The following is a 15151-nucleotide window of genomic DNA, read 5'->3' as shown; positions in this document are numbered from 1 at the left end:
GTTTTATTACTTCACGCATTGAGTGTGTGACACTGTCTTGCTGTATTTCATAAAAAAATAAAGGAAGTAGTGGTATAAAACTAATAAAGTAAACTATATTACAAATTAATAATTAGCTACACACACACACTCTCTCCCTCTCTCTGCCGGCCATCGGAGTTTTTTTTTTTTAAACCGTCTGCTGGCTTTTTTAAACTGTCTGTTTTTTTTTGGACTTTACGCACTGAGTGTCTGACATCTTGCTGTATTTTATATAAAAAAAATAAAGGTAGTTGTGGTATAAATAAATAATATTACAAATTAAGATACACACACAAACACACACACACACACACACACAAACACCCCCCCCCCCCTCTCTCTCCCTCTCTCTATCTCTCTCCCTCTTTCTCCCTCTCTCATGATCAGTGATACAGAATAATGAGTGATACAGAGAGTACTTCAGCTAACACTGCACCACCAGTCAGAGTTTGCTTAACCTTGCAGGACAGTGAGGGTCAAATCAGTGACAATGAAAACAGTGACTGTAGCACCCACCTTTCCCCCACTGAGACCAATATTGCATCTGGGGATGGAGGTCCTCCTCCACCAAAGATCAAGAGGACTTCTGCAGTATGGAACTCTTTCACTGTATCTGAAAATGATCCCTCCAAAGCCATTTGCAAGCTATGCAAGTCCAAGCTAAGTAGAGGTAGAGATGCAAAACATTACAACACAACATCTCTACATAACCATCTGCTATATGTTCATCACATGAGAAAACCCACTGTATCAGGCACCTCCTCCTCCTCTCCTCTTCCTTCTCGGGTCACTGGTGTTCAGCTGGGTGCTGCTAAGGGCTCACATTCATCTTCCTCTTCAACAATACTCACTGCATTTGCAGCAAAGCAGCCATTCTCAGCAAACCATCCCCGGTCAAAACAAATTACAGAGATGATTGGTAAAATGATCTGCACTGATCTTGAACCTTTCTCTGTGGTGGAGAGGAGAGGCTTCAAGACACTTGTTGGCTTTTTAGAGCCCAAGTATAAGATCCCATCGAGGCACTATTTCAGTCGAACTGTAGTGCCTGAGCTGTATGAGGCAATGAGAGGGGAGTTGGTCCAGTCACTGAAGGCAGCTGAAGGAGGTGTCATCAACCTCACTACAGATCTCTGGACCAGCAATCACAACGCACATGCATATCTCTGTCTTACTGGGCACTGGTGTGAACGTGTAGGGGAAGCTTCAGTACAGAGGAAAGCAGGGCTGCTAAATGTTGGTGTGCTGGACATTGAGCACACATCAAACAACATTCTGTGCTGCCTTAAGGAAAAGATGAGAGAGTGGGAAGAGTCTGTTGGTCAGTCTGTCACAATACGGTTTGTTGTTTCAGATAATGCAGCGAACATGGTGAAAGCTTTGACTGAATATGGGCACATCCGTTGCGTGTCCCATACGCTTCACTTGGTGGTGATCAAAGCACTGGAGAAGGACAGGGTTGTGACATCCCTTCTCTCCAAAGCCAGGAGCATATCTGGCCATGTTCATCGCTCAAGCAAAGCCAGCAACAGACTACATGAGCTGCAAACACAGTTGAACCTCCCCCAGCACACGCTCATAACAGATGTAAAAACAAGGTGGAACTATACGTTCTACATGCTCCAGCGGCTGGTGGAGCAGCGCAGGGCTGTGCAGATTATGACACAGGAGTCTAACATGGGTAAAGCTCCAACAATCATCTATCCAAATGAGTGGGGGTTAGCATCAGACATGCTCACTGTTCTTATTCCTTTTGAGGAGGTCACACGGGCGCTCTCAAAACACAGCGCCTCCATCTCTGAGGTCATCCCCCTCCTGCATGGCCTGTGCTCCATCATCAGGTCACTGCATGCTGGTGAGGAATCTGAGGATGAATCTGATCAGTTCATGGCTGGTGATGATGATCAGGATGCCACAGTGGGGCTGGGCCAAGATGTTGCGGCTGAGTCCAGGGAAAGGTTAGGCACAGCAGCAAGGAAACTGGCAGCCAATCTGAGCAAAGAACTAAAATGGCGTTTTGAACCAATTTTTGCAAACTCCACATTTCTGCTTGCCACTCTCCTTGACCCCAGATATAAGGACAGCTGTTTTCCAAACAATGTTGATGTGGAGACACTGAAGAGGACATTACTCCTCAGGATGGAGCTCTGTGACCCTGTGGCTACACCTGCAAGAAACACAGAAGAGACACCTGCCACCAGCAGCACTTCAGTCTTGTCTTTCCTGCAGAAAAAGAAATCGGCTATTCCAATGAGGACACATTTACCATCAGGTGATGTGGAGGCCTACCTGGCAGATGGGGACATCAGCCTTACCGATGACCCAGTGAAATACTGGTCAGGCAAGCTTCATTGCTGGCCCAATCTTACACGCTTTGCACTGCAGCATCTCAGTTGTCCACCTACAAGTGTCCAGTCTGAGCGTGTTTTTAGCACAGCTGGAAATGTGGTCAGTCCACAACGTGCAAACTTAGACCCTAGCCATGTGGAACAACTGGTCTTCATTAAAGTCAATGCAGATCTGAAAAACAGCGTTGGACTATTTGATTCGTAGAACACAGTCCCCCGACCCCCCCTCTCTCTTTCTCTCTCTCTCTCTCTCTCTCTTACTCACACACACACACACACCTGGTGTGGAAATAAAAATAAAAAAAAGAACAAAAAAAAATTCACACTCTTAAAAAAATTAAAAGGTAAAAAAAGAAAGTTATGTTGAGTATGAAAACTCTTGTTCATTACATTTTACTTAATAATTACAACCACATGTGTTGTATTCATTATTGCAAAACTTGTTCTGTATATAGTTCGTTTGTTATCGTGATCAAAAAAACCATTGATCTAAAGCTCAATGCTGATGCGGTCATGTAAATATAGTTTTCTAGTCAGCAATAAATATAACAATTTCTGATCAACCCATATCAATTGCATGCTTAAAATAACATACCCGTTAAAGCCCCGCCCATTTCAAGACAACCCGACCCACTTCCGGGTTAAATCCCACCCACTTCCGGTTTAGGCCCCGCCCAGTCCGAGTACAGATACAGATACAGATAATTCATATGGTTAACAGATACAGATACAGATACAGATAATGCTGTACTCGCTCAGCCCTATTTATTACACTGGCTTTCCAAACCAATGAAAAACTTGGTTTTATTTTGAAAAAAAGAACGCGCGAGCTCTTTGCAAGCATACACTCTCATAGCAGTCAGTTCGCCATTGTGGAAGATGACCGCAGAAACAGGTGAAGGTGCAGCTCTGCCCAGCAATGATCCCGAGATTCCCGCTTATCTTGCACATCTTCTGTTTGATGCAGCTAATGTTATGGAACATGTTTGTTGCAGAGCTGCCAACTCTCACTCATTCAGTGTGAGACTCACGCAATTGACACTTTCCACACGCTCTCGCGACACACATCCATTTTCTCACGCAGAGAAAAATCGCGAAGCAAAGAGGACATTGACACCGACAGACAAGACAGAGTAGGTTACTTTTGATATGAAACAAATTCTCAGCTCTCAGATTCTGTCCATTTTATTACGAAATTCAAACAATAAATACCATTTTGGAGCTTTTAAATGTGACGTGACAGATAGCTAGTGCCTGCTATGGGGTGCCGTTAATCTCTTTACTACTATTGTAAATACACACAAATGAACAATAATAGGTAGCCTATGTTGAAAGATACAGTACAACTTACCAAAATGTATATAGTACATTATAAATATATATATATATATATATATATATATATATATATATATATATATATATACACACACACACATAATATCAATAAATCAGTGTTTTTCAACCGCGGAAAGAGGTCAATAAAACAGCTGGAGAACAATGTCACATAACGTTACATTTACCTCAGGGAAAAAAAAAAAAAACATTTAATGACCATAGCACGTTAGTTGGCTAGAATTTTTTTATTTTTTAATATATTTAATATTAGTATAAATTAGTATTTTGCTAAATATATGCACTATATATTTATTATATTTTTACTTATAAGCTATCATTAAAATATTATAAAGTTGTTATTATAATAAAAATCACATGTATTTTTAACATATAATAATACCAGCTGACAGGGCTCTCTATAGCCTATGTTTACAGAATTAGGTGAGATTTTCTTAATTTAAAAATTAACATGCATCTACTGTACCAAATATTTATGAAAATGAATCTATATTGAATCAAGATCGGAATCAAACCACAATAATTGAATTGAAATTGTAAAATTTGTATCAAAGAATGGCCTACCAGTCATTGCACCATAATATGCTGTCACTAAACTTAATGAAATTGTTTAGAATTGATGCAAGGTGCTTCTTTGGCTCTCATGATTGCAAATCTAACAAATTCTTAATTGCAGTATCTAATAATTTGTTAAATTAAAACATTGCATATCACTCCCAAAACAAGTGATCTGTTTAATTATTGATATTTACAGTTTGAATATTTACTTTTTACTTTCGGTACTTAAGTACGTTTTAAATCGGATACTTTTGTACTTTTACTCAAGTGATGTTTGAATGGAGGACTTTCTACTTTTACTGGAGTCATTTTTTATTTAGGTATATATACTTTTACTCGAGTATAATTTTTGAGTACTTTTACCACCCCTGTTTACAGTGATAATAGGACATTAAAGTAACAGAGATTGTTTAGGCTTTACAGCGGCTCTAGAATAAAGTTATTGTCCAGCTAAAGTTAGTTTTGATTTATTCACTTCCGTCACAACGATCATTAGTTATGAACTATTAATAACTATTATTAAGTCATTATTAAGTAAACAATGCTATTCCAGATGCTGTATTTGCATTGCAAAGATTAATTTTGATACTGAATTCATCAGCTCTAATTAAACTCTAATTAAAATTATTGATTAAATGTAAGAATTTGAGAAAAGATGATGCATACATCTACCACAGCATTCCCAGAAAGGTTGAAGCTGTTACGATAGCAATTATTTGACTAATAACTGAAAAACCATCATTAATGCCGATAATGTCATTGCCAATGTCGATTTAAAGAATATTAAACGTTTTTTGTGGTAAAATGTCATTCTTGTATGTCAAGAAGAACCATTTATTAATTAGTTAATTGCTTTTTACGCATTAGAAAATCAAGACATTGTTATTTTAGTAGCATGAAGAAACAAAAGGATTATAAATTAATATCTTTCTTACATCAAATCTACACTTTTCCACGACAGAATTGTCAGAATCCAGTCGGAGTGAGTGTGGTTGTGTGTCTGAGGTGGTGAACGCGGCGATAACTCCCATGAACCCACAGTTTGTTTCTTCATCGGTAACTAATCTAAACTCATCTGATTGGGCATTGCATCATGATGCAAAAAAAATTATAATAAAAAGTAATATTGCATGCCGCGTGAGCATGTATAACTGTTACTGTAATGGCGCAACACTTTACATTTATTTTCACGTCCATTTTGGAGGGAGCGAGGCAATTGTGTCTCATGTAGCAATTTAATTTCCTCATTACTTTCACCCTGTTACTGTGACAACATGCATCAAAATACTTTAAAAATTTGTAAATAATAATTTGTAGTAGCTCAACTATAATTTGAGTAGCTCACTTAATTTGGATTTAACTATCTATCTAATATTTTGTATCTATCTATAGATATCTTATCCGTCTGTCTGTCTATTTCTAATCTATCTATCTATCTATCTATCTATCTATCTATCTATCTATCTATCAACTACTTTAAATGTCAAACTACTTCAAACTTTTTCAAACTCTCTGGTCCGGCTTTCTCAAGCCAACTTAAAGTTTGTGTTGACAAACTTTTTTATCTAGTTACAATTGCATTACAGATTTCTGTGAATACACGTATGGTAAGGTACGTGCAGATTGGTACAGTATAAGCTCAGCTAGCACGCTCATCGGATTATATAATTAAGTGATTTTGCCTGATTTGTAACCAGACACTAAAGCGATTACCATAAAACGTTCTTTGAACCGATCGGATTGCTTGGGTCCTAAACTGGGACTCATCTCTTCACCACACCGGCACTCAGGGTGACGGGCCTCCAGGCCAATCCTTTGTGGTCTCTACAGGAACGTCTTAGGAACGAGAGAGTTTGGATCATCATCTGGAAATGGCATGATTGTTCTTCTGGGAGAAGATTATGAGGAATTCATCGTTCCAGACGCACCGAAGACTTTGTGACACGGCTGCTTGTCATTGGCTGATCAGAAGTCAACGGGGAGCTGCACTTCTTCACAAAGGACTAATGAATTTACAGGATCGTCTGAGCTGTTAACAGAAACTACGGAGCTGCTCATCTTCTAATGATAATGAAATGTAATTTTAGTTTGACGTGATGATGATGAAGTTCTAAAAAACACAGTAGCATTAGTTTAATATTAGGGCTTTGATGTAACTAATCTGTGTTAAAGGGCCATTTTTTAAAATATGATTAAATATTCTAGATTAAGGCCTAATCCTATTTTAAAGGGGCATTCGGCAACCCTAGCTATTTCTTCGCTGATTTTCACTTTTGTTGTCGCATGTTTTCTCAGCGAGCTGTGAGACGTATATATCACAACAATGTCGTTAAAAAAAAAACTCACCTGCGGCCTCTCCTCCCCCTTTCTACCGCTGCTCATGTGCAGTTGTTATTATCGGAGCCCGCCAACTTTATCGTGTGGAGTATGTCTACCGAGGTGGGTAATACATCATACACATTGAGGGCGGCGTGTGTGTTTATGTCGAATTGCTGTAAAGCAGTTTGTGTTTCTCGCTCGTTCTCGCTTCTCACGATTCTTCCTATTTTCAACTTACCGGGACGTTAATCCCCATGTTGCAAAGTTGGTTTTCTGCTTGGGAACGTTGGGGGGAGCGGGGAAAGTCACCATTCTCACCAGAACAGGTTATTAAACCATCCAAATGATTTCCAAACGGTTTTATTAAGTTGAAATAGTTGCCGAATGCCCCATTAATTTAAACCCTGTACGGGAAACCGCCCCTATATGTATAAGATGTGTTGATGTAATAATTGCCAGAGTTTGCCAGTTAATTATTTGTACTATTGGTTTTATAGTGCCTTCTGTTTCTAATCATTTTATTAATGATTTATGATTAGGTGTATGTGGTGGTCTTGATGTCATTTTACAAAGGGTTAATATTAGGGCTCAGGGAAAAAAGCAGAACATCGATTAATCGTTATCTGAAATTTGGTCTAAAATCTAAAATTGTCATGTTTCTATGTGTTTAGTTCAGTTTTGAGATCTTGTTTCCCCCCGTCTTTGTGATCTTTAGTTCAGTCCAGTTAGTTTTCCCGCTCCTCGTTTGTGTTCAGTTTCTTCGCCTGTGTTCTGTTAATTATCCCATTAGTCCCAATTCTTTTAAGCCTTGTGTTTTCCCTCAGTGTTTGTTGGTCGTCGTCTGTGTATGGTTGTGTCTCTGAATTCCTGGAGTTTGTTATTTTGTTCCTGTATGTTCCTGAAGTTTATTTTGTAAATAAATCAACTACTTTGAAGTTCCTGCATCTTCGTCTTCAGCTACCTGCACTCAACCTGACAAAAATCAATTCTCAAACCTGAATTGATTCATTTTTTTTCTGTATTGTAATTTAATTTAATCAAAACAAGAATTAAAATTAAATGAGAGCTTTAATTAAATCAGAATCGAATCGGGACATCTGAATCGATACGCAGCTCTAGTTAATATGTCAGGTTTAATATGTCCTGCATGGTTAACATTTGACTTTTTACAGGTGAAGGTCATAAGGATGACTCAGTCTGAGATGGGAGAAATACCAGTCTTGGACCTGAAGTGTGGAAGCGCTGTACTAAGCGTCACACTGTGTCGGGATGAAGCCCTGATTCTGATGTGTCTGGACGACGAGGTCATTTTGACGCATTTAAGACCCACCACATCAAATGGCCTTAACAAGCTGAATAACTCAGCATACACATCAGTCAAGGTACAAGTAGCCCTCTACAACAATTAAGCTGTAATCAATGACATAGTACGAGAAACACATTGAAAATCCGTCTACATCAAGTTCAATATTTATGGAGAGACGACCACAGGACTGTTGGGTAATGGTTATAATCCACTGCTGTTAAGAGTCTGGGATGCAAACATGGACATACAGTTCATTCTGAACCTCTACAGCTGTATCATGTATATTGTCTCATACATTTCAAAAGCTGAACATGAGATGAGCGATTACCTAAAAAAGTCTAAGATAAAAAGACTAAGCCATGATAAAAGCCATGATAACCTGTCTGACTGTGAGAGCATGAAACGGGTCATGAACGTCTAATCAAAGAACAGAGAAGTCAGTGCTCAGGAGGCAGTCGCTCGCACATGCAGTCTGAAATTCATACACAATGCTGTAAAGATGAGTTAACCAATGAGCTGCTTGCAGACCATGGATGATGACATAGAGGATGTGTGGATGACTGGATTGCCAGACAAGTACAAGGCCAGACCAAACAGACCTGAATTTGAGAACATGTGCCTGGCTGAATCTGCAAGTGAATACCGCATTGTTTATGCAGGTAAGAAAAAAGGTAAAAATGTTTTGCCACTTCAACAAATTTTGGGACGCATACACAAAAGAACGAGGGGAAAACCTGCTGTCATCAGATTTGAACGTTTTTCACAGCAAAAACATCCAGACAAATTCTATGGCACTTTCTAAAGCTTTACTTGCCGTATCGCTCAGATGAGCAGCTGAAGTCCACAAGATTTCCGACATATGAATCATTTTATGCATTTGCGTCAGTAAAACTACCGGGAACTGATGAAGTGTGCAGCATGTGTACATGTATTGTAAACGAAAACTATGAGAAATAAAACATAACGAGGCTATAGAACAGGGTTAGGGCAATACATTATTATGAGCAATACAAATAAAATAAATGGGTAAGACAATTAACATGACCTTTATGTGCTAAAATAAAGAACAATTATGTAGGATTATTAACAACGCCTTTATAAAGACAGATAAACCTTCTAAAGTAAAGAACAATAATGAGGGCAAATAAATATAGTACAATAATTTATGGCAATTTCCATAACCTTTATGAAGGCAAATAAACCTAAATGTTTTAAAATAAAGATTAATTATTTAGGACAATTTCAATGACCAAATACACATTTATAAATATAAAAGGATCGGCATGACATTTATGAGGGCAAATAAATGTTCTCAAACAAAGAAAAATATTTAAATGTTCTAAAATAAAGAGTAATTATTTAGGACAGTTTCCATGACCTTTATGAAGGCAGATAAACAAAGTAAAGATAAATAATTTAGGACTATTTACATGATCTTTATTAAACACAAATAAAAGTTCCTTTATAGAAAGAGAATATACAATATTTACAAATAAATAAATATTTACAGTGAAGTATTTCCTTCATTCTTCTCTTCCTCAGTGTTTCCCTCTGCGGTGGAACAGAAGAAGAAGCTCCTCACCCCGGTGTACACAAACTCTTTCTCTGGGCCGCCCACATTATACGACACATTAGAAGGAAAATGCTATATCTACTGTAAATGCAGGTACACTCGCTTACTCGATCTCTAACAATACTCTACTCTGTAAGCTTCAATGAACAATATCATTGAGAACAAACATGTTTGCGTTGCTAAGAGTGGTTGCTAGGGGTGTTGTGTACCGTTGGGTGAAGCGGTCGCTGACGTGTTTTAGCGTGAATCATCACAATCCAGGACTGGAAATAACCGTTTTATATAAACTTTAAAGTCGGCATGAAACGGAAGTTGAGATTGTCAGTTTTTCCTTGTTGTGACGTATATACGAGTGAAACGGCTTCTGAAATTAGAAAAAGATGTAGGGCGGGGCTTGATTTCGTCCTTCGGGAATTGATTGGATCGTTGGAGGTTGGGCGTTGCAAACAAAATGGAGGCAGATTTGAATGCCAGTTTACATTCAGTTGTGGCCGCACCCTCATCGGCTCGGGCCGCATTTCGAGGGGGGAGGGAAGGGTAATGTATTTGATTAAAGATTGTAAGGGTACATGAATTTAAAAAAAATAATGAAGTGCACAGATAAATCATTTATAATATAAACTACAATATTACATATAAAAAGAAGATGTCAAATTTGATTTCATGCCGACTTTAAATAAATAATTTATAATTACAAACAACATTAAATGAATCATCACGAAACTACACCTTGAGCTGAATGTGCATAATCTTGAACCGGGTACGAAGCGGTGTAGGTGGTAGGTAGGGTTGCCACCCGTCCCTTAAAATACGGAATCGTCCCGTGTTTGTGACATAAACAGCGCGTCCCGTTTTGAATCAATACAGGACGCGGGTTTGTCCCGTATTTCCGAGTTGTCTCAAACGCATCATCCCATGCAAATCATTCCACCCGCATTCTGTGGAAACTCATCCTATTCTACCCTTGATTGGGTAATACTCGCTGCCATTGTTGGTTTGATTGGTTTGTTTAATACCATCAGGTTCAGGGCCAATCAGAGTCAGAGGAGGGCGGGTCTTTTGGCAGGGAGTTGATACGAGACAATGGTGGAGGCAGCTCCTATGATTTGTTTATCACGGTTAAGGTACACAGTCAGACATGCATTTTTTAAACAAGAAATAAGAGAGAGATATATTCAATACATATTTAATAATAATAATGTGCATGTGTGAAGAAAATAACTTATCCTTAACAAATCTAGAGAATTTCATTCTTTAATACTATAGAATTAACAATAGGTCTGAATAAATAAATTAATAAATAAGTACATAAATAGATTTTCTTACCAATAATAAAAATAATGTTATAATTAAATGTAGAAATGTTTGTTGATTATAGGTTATTTATGTGTGGTATCACTGTTTGGATGGTGTTACTGCAAACAATGACAAATATGGCCACAATATGTTCACAACACCCTATACAATTACTCAAGTTCATTAGAAACTTCTCATCTTACTCCTCCCCTCTATGTTACAGCTCTTGATCACTCTCAACTTTGAGCAGTCCTGTTCAGAGTTTTACTGTAGCTGTTTGAAAGACAAACAGCTACTCTGTGCTGCACGGAGTGACAAGAAGTACACTTATAAAAAAAAGTAGGCCTAACATAGTCCAATACCGCAAAGTACTACTTCTGGTCTACTGATGTTCAAGATCCTTTGCTAAAGTCTCCAGCACTATATATTTTTTCCAATCAAATTTAGTATTTGTTTGAGTATCAACGCATTTGTTTAATTTATAGTGAATAAGTTATGGATCTGTTAATTTAATAAAGTATGGTTAACATCTCACAAACATCTCCGACGAAAGGCGATTTTTTTTGTGGTCTCATTGTCACACTTTGTTAACGTTGTTTGTGATCGAGAGTGATTGCATCTATTCACACTGATTTCAATAGCAGATACCTTATTATAATGTTCATTGGTACTGATCTTATTACTTTCCTGAAAATATGTTTTGAGTTATGATTCATTCAGAAAAACAAAGCAAGTGATGCGCCATTGAATCATTAATTAAACTGATTCGTTCAAAACAAGGATTCAGTCAGTAAAACAATTTTAGTGTTTACACATGGAGAAAATGTATGTTGTGTGCTTGTGGGAAGTGCACATTCTCAGGTTGTATTAATGGGCATTTTCATACACGTGTTACAACATGGAAATTTAACCACTTTTTGAATTGTTTGGTTACAAAACTGAAACTGCACTACACAGGGGACAATTAGGATTGTTTTTGTCTCAAACATTATGGAGTGAACAATGTGTCATAATTGTTTTATTAATCAATTTCTATTCTATTTGTGAATTCTGTTTTTAATTTCAAAGCATGTTTCTATTTCAGATGATGTCAGAGTTTTCCCAAAGGAGAATACAAATGTTTCAATACCTTTTCCACCCAAATGTAAGTTGTTAAAATGTAACATGATTAACACATTACCCAACATATGAGATGTCCAATCCATTTTAGAAGACATTCTCCAATATTCATCCTCTGGACAAGTTTTCATAAAATATACATATGTGTTTTTCAACAGAGAAATTGTGAGGTTGTCTTTCTGTTTCTATTTCTGTTTAATTCTACCTGCAACTCACTAGTATCACTGCTAGAGTCCCGACAATCAAGTGTGTCATGACCCCTTAAAGGTATAAATTTCATCATATCTTATTGTAATTATTAACTATTCTATTTAGTGGTCACACTATATGGTCCAAACGTCGAGCTGCGACTGCTTACACTATACGCGTGAAATATGTGCGATAAACCGGTGCCGGGTTGCGCCTAGACGATATCATGTATCCAGAGATATTGTCAAAACAAGCATCAGCTATCAATATCAAGATGATTTAGCATTTCCAATTTATGTATTCAATTATTATTAGTATTATTGTATTATCATTATTAGGAAAGGCTAATTTTATAATTAAATTGATCTGCTATTATAATTAATTTGCCACGCAATAATTTCACAGCACATCACCGCAACGATAACAATGAGGAGGAGTAGTATAAAACATTTAGGTCGATTACAATGAATTATAGGCATGTAATTATATTAATGGGCTATAATATGTCCAAACACTGCAATAATTAGTCATCAATGAAAATTAAAAAAAGGGTTTATTTAAAAAAACATTGTTTAACAAATTAATAAAAGAGGAACAGTGTTACATCGCAGGTGGCTTGGAAGACGTGGGTAATAACTGGACAAACTGGAGTAAGCAACAGTAATTTGTAGCTAGTTTGAACTAGAGAACTTAAAGATCTCCCTCTTTTTTTTTTTTTTTTTTTGCTGCAGATTGAAATGGTTAACATTATTTTTTCACGCAGGCGCAGTGAGGGAAAAACACTGAGTTTAGGGCAATCGGTTCGTAGCTCTGCTTCAACTGTGCGATATAGTCACGAGGAGCGACCAACATTTCTGACATGCCAGAAATTCATCCGACCATCCGATTGCCGATCGGGAGAGGTTAATCGCCTCTCGTTTCTCCCTGTACACTGCACAAACACTGCAAGACAAACGACACACGGCAAAGCTGAAAATCGGCCCGACCCGAAAAAGAGTCGCACGAGTCAGAATTCGGCTCAAAATCTGACGAAAATCACACAGTGTATGCAAGCCTTAACTGACCCAAGTTTGTGGTAAATTACCCCACTAAAAATGCCGGGAATGGTACCAAACATCTACAGTAGTACAAATAGGTTCTGTAAAAAAAAAGAGTTTATAAAATAAACATTGATGTCTATGGAAGCTGCAATTAAACCTCTTCTAATTGGACACGTTTTGTTCACGTCAGAAATACATTGTGTGGGTAATAAATAGTTTACTTTTAGTTTTACTTTTTATTCTTCTCCCAGTTCACCGGCCACTTACTTTCATGTCTTTCGGGAGAAGTGGATGAATTTGCGTGTTGTAAATCCGACAACTGATCACCCATTATCATCTAACATGATCATTATAAAAGTGTTTAAAGGTGCAGTGTGTGACTTTTAGGGACATCTAGCGGTTCGGTTGCGAGTTTACACTAAGGGCTCGGCCCACTGCACACCCCTCCCTTTCGAAGAAGCTACCGAGGCGAAAACGGGACAAACCTCGTCGTCTGAGACGGCAGAGAATAGCCAGAGTAAACCAAGTTTCTGTACCACAGTCCATTATAAACCACATCATGGATAAAGTTTACAAAGCCATAGTCAGGTGAGGATCAAGGGTCTTAATACTTAATATAATAATAGTAATTAGTTGATTGTCTCACGAACGTAACCAGCACATTTCTCCCCACATAGCAAACCCATAATACAGCGAGGGAGAAGAACCACATGAAACTATGCAACTATATATTTTTTCTAACAGTGTAGTAAAAGTTTACCTGGCTAATATGAGCTGTTACTGTGGCTGAGCTGGTTAAAGCGTTAAGCCTTGTTTATACTGGACTTGTTTATCATGCGTCCGCATGAGCCCAAAGCTGCCTGCGGCAAAAATGACGTGATTGTAACAGCGCGCGCGCCTCCGCATCCCCTAGACACCATCTACTACACACAATAGGCTTTTTTTCTCTGATTTTGGAAACTCGATCGACTTAAAATGCTTCCAAGATCGACGGGTTGGTGATTCCTGTAACTGTTTTACGGTCAATGACAAGAGTGCTAATCAGCTGTCTCATGAACGTAACCAGCACATTTATCCCCACATAGCAAAGCCATAACACAGCGAGGGAGAAGAACTAAGTTACATGAAACAATCCAACTACATATTTTACACCACTGACAAGGGAAAAGTCTCTACTCACGGTGTTTATGGCTAGCTTCTAGTTTTCTGCGGCTTCTCTTTCAAGGTAGTGACGAAACGCGCTCTGTAACGCTGTTTGTTCGCGCTCGGCTACGGTAGAAACATGACGTCACAATATGTCGACCTTCATAGAAGGGGATTCCCGCGCCTATGTAGATATAAATGCCTCATTCTAAGGTAATAAAAACATTACGGTTTATTAAGTAAGTTCTTTATACACCACTGAACACATAGTTATGGATGTCATATTGCATTTCTGTTAATAGATACTCAAATTTTTTACACATTGCACCTTTAAAAGACAAAATACAATCACTAACACATATTTGAGAATCGGAATATCAGATAGCCTATTTCACAGCTGAAACCAAGAGGTTTATTTTCTCATAGCGAAATGGACTCTGTGTAATTTTGAATATTAAAGCAATGGACAAAATTAAGACTCTTGATGAATCCAAAACCAAGAAGGTTTATATCTTAAAACTTAAGGGAGCAAGTAAAAAAATGTAAACAATTTGTGTAATGCAGTTAAAAGTAAAATTAATATATATTTTTTAAATGTCTCACTTATTCAATATTACTGTTGTGCAATTCAGAGTAAAATGTTAGTAATGTTGGGGTGGGGGAGCCCAAAATTCTAAATGCAGGTGAGAATTAAAACTAAAACCAGAAACAGACTAGAATTGACATAAATCAAAGTAATATGAAGAAGGTGGATGTCCGTTGAAGATTCACTGTTGTACACGCGTCCGTTGACTGAGACTGAGTGTCTGTTTATTCTGATTCTTAAAGCCTCCACACCCACAATAATATACGGATATGTTTCTCCCTGTTGTCTGTTTAAAGA

The 15151-nt window shown here is 37.8% G+C and overlaps 1 protein-coding gene across 1 annotated transcript; it reads left to right on the top strand.

Moving 5' to 3' along the window:
• The first annotated feature begins 420 nt into the window (after positions 1–420).
• On the top strand, positions 421–2574 carry LOC143718473 (zinc finger BED domain-containing protein 4-like). Its single transcript, XM_077209534.1, has one exon. The coding sequence runs from the start codon at positions 421–423 to the stop codon at positions 2572–2574; it is 2154 nt and encodes a 717-aa protein (XP_077065649.1).
• The last annotated feature ends 12577 nt before the right edge of the window (positions 2575–15151 follow it).

Source organism: Siphateles boraxobius, unplaced genomic scaffold (assembly GCF_051911475.1).
Source record: "Siphateles boraxobius isolate OS27281-9 unplaced genomic scaffold, OSU_SipBor_1 61, whole genome shotgun sequence".
In the NCBI taxonomy this organism is placed as follows: domain Eukaryota; kingdom Metazoa; phylum Chordata; class Actinopteri; order Cypriniformes; family Leuciscidae; genus Siphateles; species Siphateles boraxobius.
This window is presented reverse-complemented; position numbering and strand designations above follow the sequence as displayed.